This window comes from Maylandia zebra, linkage group LG7 (genome assembly GCF_041146795.1).
Source record: "Maylandia zebra isolate NMK-2024a linkage group LG7, Mzebra_GT3a, whole genome shotgun sequence".
Classification (NCBI taxonomy): Eukaryota; Metazoa; Chordata; class Actinopteri; order Cichliformes; family Cichlidae; genus Maylandia; species Maylandia zebra.
Window position 1 is genome coordinate 45,411,065 of NC_135173.1, and position 12,117 is coordinate 45,423,181.

At 39.0% G+C, this 12,117-nt stretch overlaps 1 protein-coding gene across 4 annotated transcripts; it reads right to left on the reverse strand.

The window, feature by feature from the left end:
* Nucleotides 1–495: 495 nt before the first annotated feature.
* Nucleotides 496–10,128, reverse strand: gpat4 (glycerol-3-phosphate acyltransferase 4). Of its 4 annotated transcripts, XM_004538152.2 has the most exons (13): nucleotides 10,016–10,128; nucleotides 7,760–8,002; nucleotides 6,651–6,720; nucleotides 5,671–5,959; nucleotides 5,520–5,594; nucleotides 5,336–5,425; nucleotides 5,050–5,143; nucleotides 4,841–4,956; nucleotides 2,596–2,651; nucleotides 2,420–2,505; nucleotides 2,209–2,337; nucleotides 2,038–2,117; nucleotides 498–1,802 (listed from the first exon to the last, which is right to left on the reverse strand). In XM_004538152.2, exons 2-13 carry the CDS (start codon nucleotides 7,925–7,927, stop codon nucleotides 1,655–1,657), a joined length of 1,401 nt encoding a protein of 466 aa, XP_004538209.1. In that variant the 5' UTR covers nucleotides 7,928–8,002; nucleotides 10,016–10,128; the 3' UTR covers nucleotides 498–1,654. The 4 variants fall into 4 exon arrangements, with proteins under 4 accessions (XP_076742578.1, XP_076742577.1, XP_076742576.1 ...); XM_076886462.1 differs by lacking the exon at nucleotides 10,016–10,128 and having other exon boundaries at nucleotides 497–1,802; nucleotides 5,671–5,844; nucleotides 7,760–7,780; XM_076886463.1 differs by lacking the exons at nucleotides 7,760–8,002; nucleotides 10,016–10,128 and having other exon boundaries at nucleotides 496–1,802; nucleotides 5,671–5,844; nucleotides 6,651–6,716.
* Between the last annotated feature and the right edge of the window lie 1,989 nt (nucleotides 10,129–12,117).

Consider the following 12,117-nt stretch of genomic DNA (forward strand, 5'->3'; position numbering starts at 1 on the left):
TGCATCAGCGTCATCGCATACTGAATGAGCCCAAATAACACCAGGACTGAATGTAAAAGATTTTATTATTCCTCGATGTATTTACGGTGCATGCATTTAAATAATAATCTGGCTCTATATGTTTGTATTTTTAGACTAGCTCCAAATTGTGTCATAATTTAAAACTAAAAAATCCTCCTTCCATAGCAGCTATGCCACTGATGTCTAAAATCTGATACCTCTGCTCTAATGATTCTGTCACTTGGAGAGGGGATGGGATACCCGACAAGCCACATTTGGCTGGATTCAGTGTCACCTTCAGCTCTGCTGAATTGTAATTAAATTGAAGTGCCAGTGTCTTCATGGATTACATCAAACCTGCAGATCAAGGTTGTAAGTCTCTGAAAAACCACGAATGTGAGATGATATTTCTCAGGTCTGTTTTCCCCCAGTTTCAGAGCTGGTTCCTTGCAGGCTTTTTCCTCTATACATATGACCTTGAATACACTTGCATAGGCACGGTAAATTTATTTATTTATTTTTGTCACTGCTATCTAAACGAGTCCATAGAGCAATTTAGATGTTTGTTGATGAAGGTAAATGGATTGCCATGTCACAAATTGCTGCTCAAATACTGACTCCTGCTGTTTGAGGAAGGGAACAAACTTTAAAGAAAAATGTGGCTAATTTGCTTTGTAGAGGAAAGTCTGCTGTAAGAGTCAAGGACAAGTAAACTGAAGCTCTTCATTATTAAGGCTTAAACGGTGGAGCAGCCCTGAAAAAGTGTGATCTCGCTTTCCTTTTCATGGACAAAATTCAGCAAAGATCAAAGTCACATATAGACACTTGAGCCGATTAGTACATTAGCTAGCACTGCCAAAGTGTCTGGCTGTGATGTAACAGCTTTAGTAGTAAACACTTGTTGCAGTCAGAGGAAAATGTTTTAATCAGATACTACAACAACAAGCTCACATGCCCACAAAACGGTTGCAGAGATGTTCAGCTTTTGGCCTTAATGCAAACAGTTAAAAAAGAGAAGTTAATAAAGTACAACTTTAAATACATTTAGACTGACCTTGGATACAAAGCAATATAGATAGTTAGATGCATAAAATCATTTTCTTTGGTCTACAGCCTGGTAGAAATAACAGTGTAACTCATTGTTACAGCAAATATCTAATCATCTAGTCACAGGGCAACAATCCTATGCATTTAGTAATATGTACATGGTCTATGTACAAGATCTGCTGAAGTTTGAAATGAGTATCAGAATGAGGAAGGAAGACGATATAAGTGACTCTGATTGTGGCATGGAGAAGAGTGTCCCTGAGTGCACAGCAAAATTGTAAAACAGAAGATTGGAAAACATTGCCTGTTTGAGTCTCGGTTTCTGCTGATGGCACAGTCATAATTTGGTGTAAACAATATCAAAGCATGGATCCATATTGCGTTTTACCAGCAGTTCAGGCTGATGGTGATGGTGTAACAGTGTGGGGAATATTTTCTTGGCACATTTTGGACCAAAATGAAAGAGGGTCCAGCCCAGTACTAGAAAGTTGTACCCAACAAAGCAGCTATTGTACAAATTGCTGCCTGTGGTATTTTACATTCACCTTATGTAAAATGTTCTTTAAGAAGTAAAACTCTGCAGTGATAACATACATTCACTGTGTCCTCATTGTCTTGTGGTTGAATCTTTTTTTTTCTGGGTTTCCATCCTTTCACTTTGGTCTTCATGGTCACCTACAAGAACTTTGCTGTAAAGTTTCTGCAGCCCTTCTTTAAAAGCATTGTTCACTTTGGCTCGTTTCAGTCCACCATCCCTGAGAGAACATACATTGAGGGGTATTACTCATTGAATCGTCAGCGGTTACAAGTGCAAAGTCGGCATTTGTTAATTCTTCCGTAAAGCTTGAAGGAAGCAAGTAAAATTGGGCAACTATAACACTGCACAGTTTCTAAGTCCCAGTTGCACCACTGTTCACATTTCCCTTTTCCAACAATGAACACGTCATTGTTCGGAAATATAAATTATATATAAATATAAACGTGTCTCACCAGATGAGATCTACTAATCCGCCTCGGGCAGCTATGGCGGCTTTCACTCTATTGGCAAACTGTACTGCATCCTCTCCTTCCTGCATATGAACAATAAGAAAAATCGGGCTCTTAAAAAGATGAATTAAACATTATATGATTTAAATTGTTTAAATTAAGGCAGGGCTTTACCTCTCTGTTCATAGGTGGCAGGTACCAAACGCTGCATACGATGGCCCAGCTGCTCATCATACTGAGAAGATACCACACCAGGCCACACTTACTGCTGTTCCAGAAAGCATCACCGAAGCGAGGGTCATACTGCAAGATGACCATAAACGGCCCGTCAGCAGTGAGTAAGAGCAGTATGAGGAGATAGGAGGAAATGGACTGAAGCTCCTACCTTAATAGCAACGGGATAAATAGTACAGCCAATTTCAAAGCTGCCCTTTTTGAACATCATCACTGATGTGTTGTTAATACAAGTACCTGAAAATTACACAGTGTGAGGATCTTAACAATACTAACGAGGCTGTTTCGGCTGCTTTCTGCTTAGATTACACCCATTATGATACGCACCCTCAGGGAAGATGAGGATGGGCTGTTTGGTTTTATCAGCCACATGATCACTAAGCCTGAAATGAAAAACCAGAACAAACAGATTAAAATATTTGTATTGAAATCTAACCACTTTAAATCTAGTCTTACCTACTGCAATTATACAAATAGCCGAAACCAATGTATTACACTGACTGCTGAATACTTCACTTTTAATCACGTGAACCAAATTTAGTGAAACTCACAGTGGGAATCATGCAGTGGTAAATGCCTGACACACAGTATTTTGGCTGTGATATGATGCATACATGCATATGCAAATACACACACATAACTATATACACCCCCTTATTGCATCTACTGTACAAAGGTCTTGAGTCACCCCTCATTTATGCTTTATGCTTTGCTTCCAAGCTTCTAGACTTTCTTATAGTTTCTTCAAGTGCTCTTAAGCAATAGTTTTCCAGGCTTTCTGAAGATCTTCCGAAATTTGTCTTTTGCACATTGGCTGCCTTTTCACTCATTCTGAGTCCGGTTCTTGTCCCTGACTATTTTCACAATAATGTTTTTTTAAGCCACTTAATAATGCCCTGTGGATCATTTAAGCATAAAAAACACACCTATAACACAATAGACGAACCAATGTTGTGTCTACACGTAATGTAGATGTGAAGCATGTTGTTAAAAAGTTTGAGGAAAAGAGAAGAAATGGCAGACCTAAAAAGCTATCCAAAGCACATGAACAGTATCTGAAATTAATGTCCTTAAGATATAGGAAAAAAATCAGCAAAGATCTGACACAGAACACGTGAGATGCATCTGGGCCTTCAGCTGATCCAGCTACTGTTCACTGAAGCCTCATCAGAAATGGTCTCAGTGGAAGGACGGCTGTCAAGAAGCCAATCTTCAGAAAGGGAAACAGGGAGAAAAGGCTGAGGGATGCCAAAATACACAAGAACTGAAATGAAAATCAGTGGATACATGTCTTTTATGGAGTGATGAATTCAAGTTTGAAGCTTGTGGTTAAAATCTTTGCCACTGTGTACAAATAAGTTCAGAAGGGAGGGACAACAGTGAGCATCGACAGCCATCTGTAAGCAAGGTGGAGGCTCTTTCATGCTTTGTGGCTGCATTTAAGCCAGTGCTGTTGATGATTTTGTCAAAATCAACAAAATTATGAAAGTGGGAAAGTAGCTTCAGATTTAAATAAACCATGCAATACAATCTGGAAAGTATCTGACTAACTTCATTGTTTTGCATGACAATGATCCCAAACACACTGCCAATCCAGAATAGCACCTGATTAAAAACAAAAACACAATGCAATACTATCAGTGATGCACTGGCCTTCCCAGACCCCAACATTATTGAACCCATGTGAAGCAACAACATCATCCAAAGAAGAGCTTTGAATGTGCTTTAAGACGCCTAGAAAACTGTTTGTGACGACTGCTTAAATAAATGAAAACAAAGCTGACAGTTTTTTCTTATGTGCTGTATTGTCATGTATGTTTTCAATAAATCGCTGCACCTATTTCCCATTTTCCTTGAAAAATATTTTTAAAAATGACAGTGGATCAAGACTTTTGCACAGTATTGTATTTATCCAGCCATGCCTCCTATCCATTGCTAACCACATTAACATCCTAAGTGGTTACATCCCCCAAAAAAGGAATCCTCCTGATGAAACACAAGAACACAACTCCAGTGCAGTTCCCAAGCACATTTAGTCGGCGAGGGCACTGGGTGTGAAATCTAAGCTCAGTGAAATATGAGGACCAATCTGTTGTGGTGACCTCTTGAAGAACAGGGAGCAGCCAAAGACAGCACACTTATTTGCATACTGAAGCAGAAATTAAAACAGAAAAATGCATGAATGAATCTGCAAAGAAAAATACACTTTACATAAAGTCAGTCAATAAACGGGGTCTAAAATGATGGGAAATAGTAAAGATATAAATGTAAACATCAAAAAAGAACATCAAAAAATACCAAATAAATGAAATATGAAAACAAATCTGAACATAAATAGCAATATATGATATATTTAGTGAATTAATGAATTCTCCTATTTGTCTTCAAAGTAAATTTTAATATTAACTTAATATTATTAGCAATGACTCATTGAATAAATGAGTGATTGCTTTCTTTCTTTATATGTTCTGTTGGCAGTTTTGATCCTTCCTATCCCGGGTCACCCACACTGATTTACTTTTTGTCTCTCATGAGGAAAGGGGATTTATATATAAAGACGATGCAATTTTACCTCTTGGCCACTAGGTGTCTGTCTTTGACTTCTGATCTGTCAAACCAGATGTGCGGGGAGGATTTGACCATTCCTCTTTGGATCATCCCCAGCAACCCACGATGCATCTGTCCAACCTGAGAGCCAAGTTCAAAAACAAAACCTCTGCTCATCTCAAATACTCTGATAAATGCTGATGTACACAAACTCAGAGAAACAAAATGTTGTACCAAAGAGTAGCAGCGATCACTGGCCAAGATGATCACGTCAATGGGTGTCGTGTGATTGGCCACACATATACCACCATTCTTTGGTTTGTTTTCTCTGCAGATAAGACACATAGACACAGTACAAAATAGTGAAAATCTGCCATGTTTGTTGTTAAAAAGTCACCCGATTAGTCTCTAGGATATCTTAAATCGAGACATTACGTTAAAGCTGTTTTCCTGTCAAACAACGTGATGCTGCCATGGGTTTGAATAAGGCTGATGTTTGTTTGGGTTTTTTTTACTGTACCTGTTATGATAGGTGATGATTGCCGTGAGAGAGCTTACACACATGCGATAGCCCATCATGTGAACCTTCTCACTGAGGAAGGATCTTAACCTGAAGACATACAGCATGTAGCCACAGAGTCACTTTATATCTCTTCAGGCTGGTGCTCACAACACTGGAGACTTTAGGTGTTGTGCAAACTTACGCTGCGTTTGGTAAAAACCCCACTAAGGTGGTCAGGAATAGGAAGAGACTAATGCCAGTGACTGCAAGAGTAACCCTGCAGAAAAAAGAACAAATAGTTTCCTCAGCAGTCACCCAGCCAATCACAGTTCTTTTAATGACACAAGTCATACCTGAGAGGCAGCAGGATGCCATAGCGGGTGAGAAGTCCCAGCCCCCACAGGAGTGTAAGTCTCATATTTATGTGATGGAAGTTGTAGTTGCTCCGAGTCAGCAGATTCCAGCTCTCAAGTTCCTGGGCTGAAAATCGCTTGGTCACTTCATCATCCACTATGCTCTCCACGCCCCTTCGGCAAAAGTAGAAGATATCAGCCATATCAAACTCATGATCTGAGCACAGACAGCTGGCAGAACCCCGGATCTCCTGCTGCAAAGATGCTGGTGATTCTTTGGCTATGATACCTGCAGAGAGCGTGCAGAGAAAAATGAATGATTTCATTGTTTAAAACTCATACAAGTCAAATAAACATTTATGACTGACTGTCAGGTTCAGTTGTGTGAGGTGTTGTGGAGTATCCAAATACAGGATGCAGTAGATAAAGGTTCAGTTTAAACCTGAGCATTTAAACCAATAAAAGAACAAGTAACAGGCAGTCCAGAAATAGGTGACAAAATCCACAAGGAAAAAGGACTGGGACTAAGGACCGCACAGCTAGTGGGACTACCCCACAAAGGACGAGGGGAGACGCAATTACAATAAATACACCAATAAATACACAAGGTACTTGAGGCAGACAGTGACAGGAGGGGAGCACTAATTATGGGAAACTAGACAAGTAAATTAATTACCAAAACACAGAAGACACTGGTTACCCAAATAAAACAGGAAATAACCAAACAAGGGTAAACATGACCGATGGAGATTTGACACAAAAGGGCAGAACAGTAAGGAAAGTATAATATACAAAACTATGACCAAGGACAGAACTAATGTACTGCAGGGAAAAGATACATGAATATAAAAACCCAAAGAAAACCAAGAAAACCAGATTACATAAGGAAAACTAAATAGTAAAAAAAAAACCACTTCAAAATGACTAAGATACACGTCCCAGAATCATAACACTGATCAATATATGAAAAAAAGGTTTACCATTTGTATGTGTTTTGTAGAGTTGCTGATTTTTTTCTTTTGCTCTCATTTCCATTCGTAAGGTTGCCCACTAATTTAGGACAAAAAAAATAAAAAAAAACAAGTATATAAAAAAGAGGCTGAACAATTTACCGCTGCATTCGTTCTTCTGTTGACAAGCAGCTGTGAATGGACTGATTCTTATATAGGGCTTTTCTATTCTATTTGAGCTCTCAAAGGTTGTTCTTGTGGCATTAGATAAGCATTAGTAACAACCCTTATAGGTCTCCAAAATACCTTCAAGTTCACAGATTCAAAGAGAAAATGGAAAGCACAGACAAAAATATGATCAAAGTAATGAAACTGGGCAAGATGCTCCCTGGAGACTAAAGCTCTGCTGAGGAAAAGGATGGGAAACCAAGTTTGGCTCAGAAGCCTGCAGCTAAGAAAACAAAGCATAGAAACTCGAGAAACAGTTCTGATATTGTGATCCAATTTACCTCCAATCCAACCTTTTTCCAAAAATTAAAAAAAAAACTGTTTTAAAGAAACCAAACAGTTTTGAGGAACATGATGTTTGCACCAGAGAAGACATTTAAAAAAAACACTATATCATCGTCACAGTATCATAATGGCATGTACTGCAAATAAAACATCACTGTACATCCAAGCAGGGTGACCATGTTGTAACCTGGTCCTCCAGCCCGTAAACCAAAACAAAACAAAAAACAGTTGCAATCCTCGTGCATGTTCCTTAAGCTTTAATTACGATTACATTTCTCCTGAGTAGTAGAATTTATCACATGGGTAAATGCTTGCTTCTTCTTAGGGTGGAGTCACTAAGCCTTACTCCCCGAAGAAGCAGCAGCAACATCCCCTGTGCTTCTAACAGTCCCTCTGAGCCTTAAGAACAAAGGCCTCCATCCTCTTTGCGCCTTTTGTTGTTGCAATGCATTTTTCAAATCAACATGATTAAATGTACTTTGCTAAAAACTCAGGGGTTACAATAAATGATCATTAAGTAATCCAGATTTTATCATTTAGAAAGTCTTTGAATGAAACGCATATGAACTTAAAGGATTTTGATTTTGTACCTTTTTAGTGATATTAGGCACCCAAATCAAGCTCACCTCAAATATCTTGAGAAGTGTCCTCAAATACAAGCTGCGGATACTAAAACAGCCTCCGAGTACAGCTGGCACAATGATAAAGAGACACAGAAGAGTGAACCACGCAGAGATGGGGATGCTGAGACACCTGCACAGCAGGTTGTGAACAGCCCATGTAAATGGAGGCATGCTGTTATCGCACGGAGAACAACTGAAACACTCAGCTTCAGGGAAAGTCGTCTGTGCTGTTTAAAGCCATGCTGTCTGAAATCAGAATGGAGTAAGTCATTAAGTCATTGGCACCATTTGGCAAACACAGCACAAAATACCATGATAAGAGATGCAATAGCACACTTGGGGCTCCCTTTCAGGTGACTTATCATTAAATTAATTAAGAAAAAACATCTGATTTTTCAAATAAACAATGACTTTTCTCTGAGAGCCTTTGTAAGCCAAAAGTTTCTTCCATCCTTTGAAGACTGGCTTAGTGGCTGCTGCTCACAGCTGTAGGCTGATTGTCTTCAAACACTGGAACATGTTTGATTGCTGTCAGAATCAATGTGTAGATGCACAGAATAATTTTAATAACAGAATCATTTGAGGTTCCCTCACTATAGTATCACTAGAGCAGGTGACTGGCTAGAAGCTTGTACAGCTGCACAAATATGAAAAATAATGGAAAGGTTTATCTGTTTACTGTGATGACAGCAAATGCATCTTAGGATAACTAAGACTAAATATTCAACCCCAGGTTTTAGATAGGGGAGATATTATCACCCTCATCTGAGATTGGGTACCAAGCCCCAAGTGTGGCAGAGCACTGAGTGCAAGAGTAGCTAACCTGAATCTGGAAACTGGTTACAAAAGCTACGTGAGCAATACTGTCAAGGGGGCCCGAGGGCCTGTACAGAACTGAACTCAAGTGAAAGACAGGCGTGCAGAGTTCAAAGTTCTCAAATGCTTTATTTAACTAAGGCACAAGGTATTATTTAATGTGGTGTACAAGAATTAGAAACTTGTGGTGAAAGATACACTCAATACTATACTTGACGTGAGGCTGAAGCTAGAAACTTGTCTTGACTAAACATACAACACAATACTTGGCATGATGTTCAACATGACGACAAGAGGGGTGCTACACAAGGCTTGTCAAGAATGAATGACCTAAGATCCTGTGGGACTTCCAGCAGACATAGTAGTTGTGGACAAGCAGAGGAAGGTGGTCGTAGTGATAGATGTAGCTGTACCAAGTGATAGCTACATCAGGAAGAAGGAACACGAGAAGCTGGAGAAATATCAAGGGCTGCGAGAAGAACTCGAGAAGATGTGGAAAGTAGTCCATATTTGGTCCATATTAACATGACAGCATCACACAGTTGTTGCAGATTTGTGAGCTGCACATGTACAATGTGACTCCTGTTCCATCCCATCCCAAAGGTGCTCTATTGGATCGAGATCTGGTGACTGTGGAGGTCATTTGAGACATTGTCATTCAGGATGGATCTCTGCTTCCATGCTGTTTACACCAAGACTCATCATATCAGTCAACATGTTTCTAATTTTTCTGTCGTCCACTTTGGAGAACCCTGTGAAACAGCTCAATTTTCTACTCTTAGCTGCCAGGAGTGTCTCCTTATGTGGTCCTCTTCTGCTCCTTTTGGACCATTCTGTATAAATCCTAGAGACGATTGTGCAGAAACTCCCCAGTAGAACAGTTAAATCGCCTTTCACCATGTGAACATACCTAAATGCATTGAGTTGCTGTGTGATTGACTGATAGATAATGAGCTAAGATTTTGAGCCTGGTGCACCCTATTGTATAACTGGGAAGGGAAGGCAATGTCAAGAACAGGAAATTCGTTACGAAATAAACATAAACTATTTTAACGTTTTACCTTAAATGCTTTTATATTTTATTAACAAAAGTTGTGTTGAAAAGGTAGCAGGGGAGAAGAGTCTGATCTTTCACAGGAAAAAAAGGACATGATGTTCTTATACATAATATAAATGATAAATGTTGTATCAAAACACACAAATGTGCTTGATGAATAATAGCCAGGGATATTTTAGGTGGTCATTCGCGAAGATACAAACAGGAACAGTCATTTAATGTTACTTTAGCAGACTTAGCAGTGTTACTTCTTTCTTTCAATTTTTTCAAACCTATCTGTTATGAGTTTTAACAAGTTTACTTTATGTTTTATAATCATCGCCCCTTAATTTAAATAATGAACTTTTTAGCCATTGAAGTCTAAAACTACTAAAGGTAGTTCTTACCGGCCATTGGATTTACCGCCGCGTCAACAAGGATTGAGATGGCAGGTGGTGTTCCATCTGGACAGTCCGGACTGAAGAACAGGGATTTCTGACACTGTGCTGCCTGTGCAGCCTCTCAGCAGCATGCTGTGGCTGCAGATCACAGGCAGACAGAGCTGTATAGAGTTAACAAGGCAACAGGTGGCCAATGAGGGCTGCTGTCACTGCACTGTGGATTGAACGTGGTATTAATCTGATTACAGTAAGTATGCCAGAAAACACTGTAGATGACATGAAGTCAGGTTCTTACAGCTTTGTATTCCCACCTGGAAAACCAAAACAGATGACAATGTTATGAGGAGCTACTGTTATTTACATCAGTTTTATGCTTTATATTCTGACTATGTTAAATTACATTGTCCCTTTTAAATAAATAAATGAAACAAATGAAGTTAATCTGCACCAATGAGCAAAATGTAATATAGAGCACCCTTGCGCTTCTAAACCACCCATTTAAAATAACATGTATACGACTGGCTGCATTGTTACACCTGCATCAGTTATCACTGATATTTGCAGTTTATTATTTTCCATCTATATTAGAAATATCAAAGCTATCTGATCATTTGGTGTTGTGTCCTGGGTGTTTTTATTGTGATATTTCTGAAGTTAAAAAAGCAAATAGTGTAGATTTGCCAAGTATTTGCAACTCATTAATTTTAAAATGCCCTGTATTATATAGCCAACTGCAAAGACAAGGATGAAGCTGGACAGATGTGCAAACTGCATTGGAGCACTGGAGGCATGGAGAAACTTTGGGCTCATGTACTGAGCATAAGTTTAATTTTCCAAAATTACTGAAGGTGTAAGGAAAGCAAAACACAAGTTCAGCTACAGGCCACTTGAAATGTCAAAACACCATTTTGTGTGTTTCCATTTTATTTTGTATGAAAGTGTGTATAAAACAAAACATAGGAAAGAGAAACACAGCTTACAGTGTGTTTGTTTCTACTATATGAAGTCAGTTTTGAGCAGATTTTAAACTACTAGCACCTTGTTTTCCATCTTATCTTCATTTCTTACCTTATTCCATACTTCCACGGCTCATTTATAAACTTTCCTGAAATGTTTGGTGATGCTTTTTTAACTTTTGAACCTGAGTTTTGGTAACAGATTTTACTGACTTTGAACATGGTATGGTTGTTGGTGCCAAACAGGCTGGTCTGAGTATTTCAGAAAATGTTGATCAGATGGGATTTTCCCATAAAACCATCTCTAGGTTTTACAGAGAATGAAAAAGAAGAACTGGTGGGAGCTGATATAAAAGCAACGCTATCAAATTACCGCTTGTTTAAACCCAGGTATGCATGTGAGCATCTGAACACACGGCATGTCAAATCTTGAAGCAAGAAGTAACAGTTCGAGCTGGAAATGTTATATGATAGTGTTGGGGGTATTTTCATGGCACACTTAGTACCAACTGTGTATTGTTTACACACTATAGCCTAGCTGAGTATTGTTGCTGGACATGTCCATCCCCTTTCGATCACAGTGTATCCATTTTCTGATTCTTTTCTCAGCAAGGTAATGCACCATGACACAAAGCTCAAATCATATCATTCTGGTATCTTCAATATAACGGTGAGTTCACTGTTCACACAGAGCACATTTGTGGGATATGGTAGAACAGGAGATTCTCATCATGGATGAGCAGCAATTGTGTGATGCTATCATGTCAGTACGGACCAAAATCTCTGAGGAAAGTTTCCAGCACCATTCAATGGGTCAAAAAGAAGTTCTGAAGGCATTTGGGGATCAAGGCTAGTACTAGCAAGGTGTACCCAATAAAATGTCCATTGAGCATATTTCCAAATCATTTCTAAGTTTTTTTTATAGTATTAAGTATTTCTGTCTCACCATTTTTAGACTGAACATGCAACTTCAGATTTCCAAGTAGTGCACTCTCACTCCTCACAGATTGTATCACTCTATCTCCACCTCAGCATTTATCTGTTGACTCTGACTATTTGTATAAAGGAGCTATTTTGCACATATCCTCCAGTCTCTGCTTCTGAATAAACTCCACATAAGAGGAGAAATGTCCCTTTTTGGCTTCTCTAGAG

Bases quoted from the DNA above. Each gene is read 5' to 3' on its own strand.
- gpat4 (XM_004538152.2), bottom strand. From the start codon at position 7,927: ATGCCTCCATTTACATGGGCTGTTCACAACCTGCTGTGCAGGTGTCTC. The intron at 5,960-6,650 runs GTAAACCTTTTT...CGCTCTCTGCAG, and splicing joins CTACAAAACACATACAAATG to GTATCATAGCCAAAGAATCA. The intron at 2,652-4,840 runs GTAAAATTGCAT...TTTTCATTTCAG, and splicing joins AGACACCTAGTGGCCAAGAG to GCTTAGTGATCATGTGGCTG.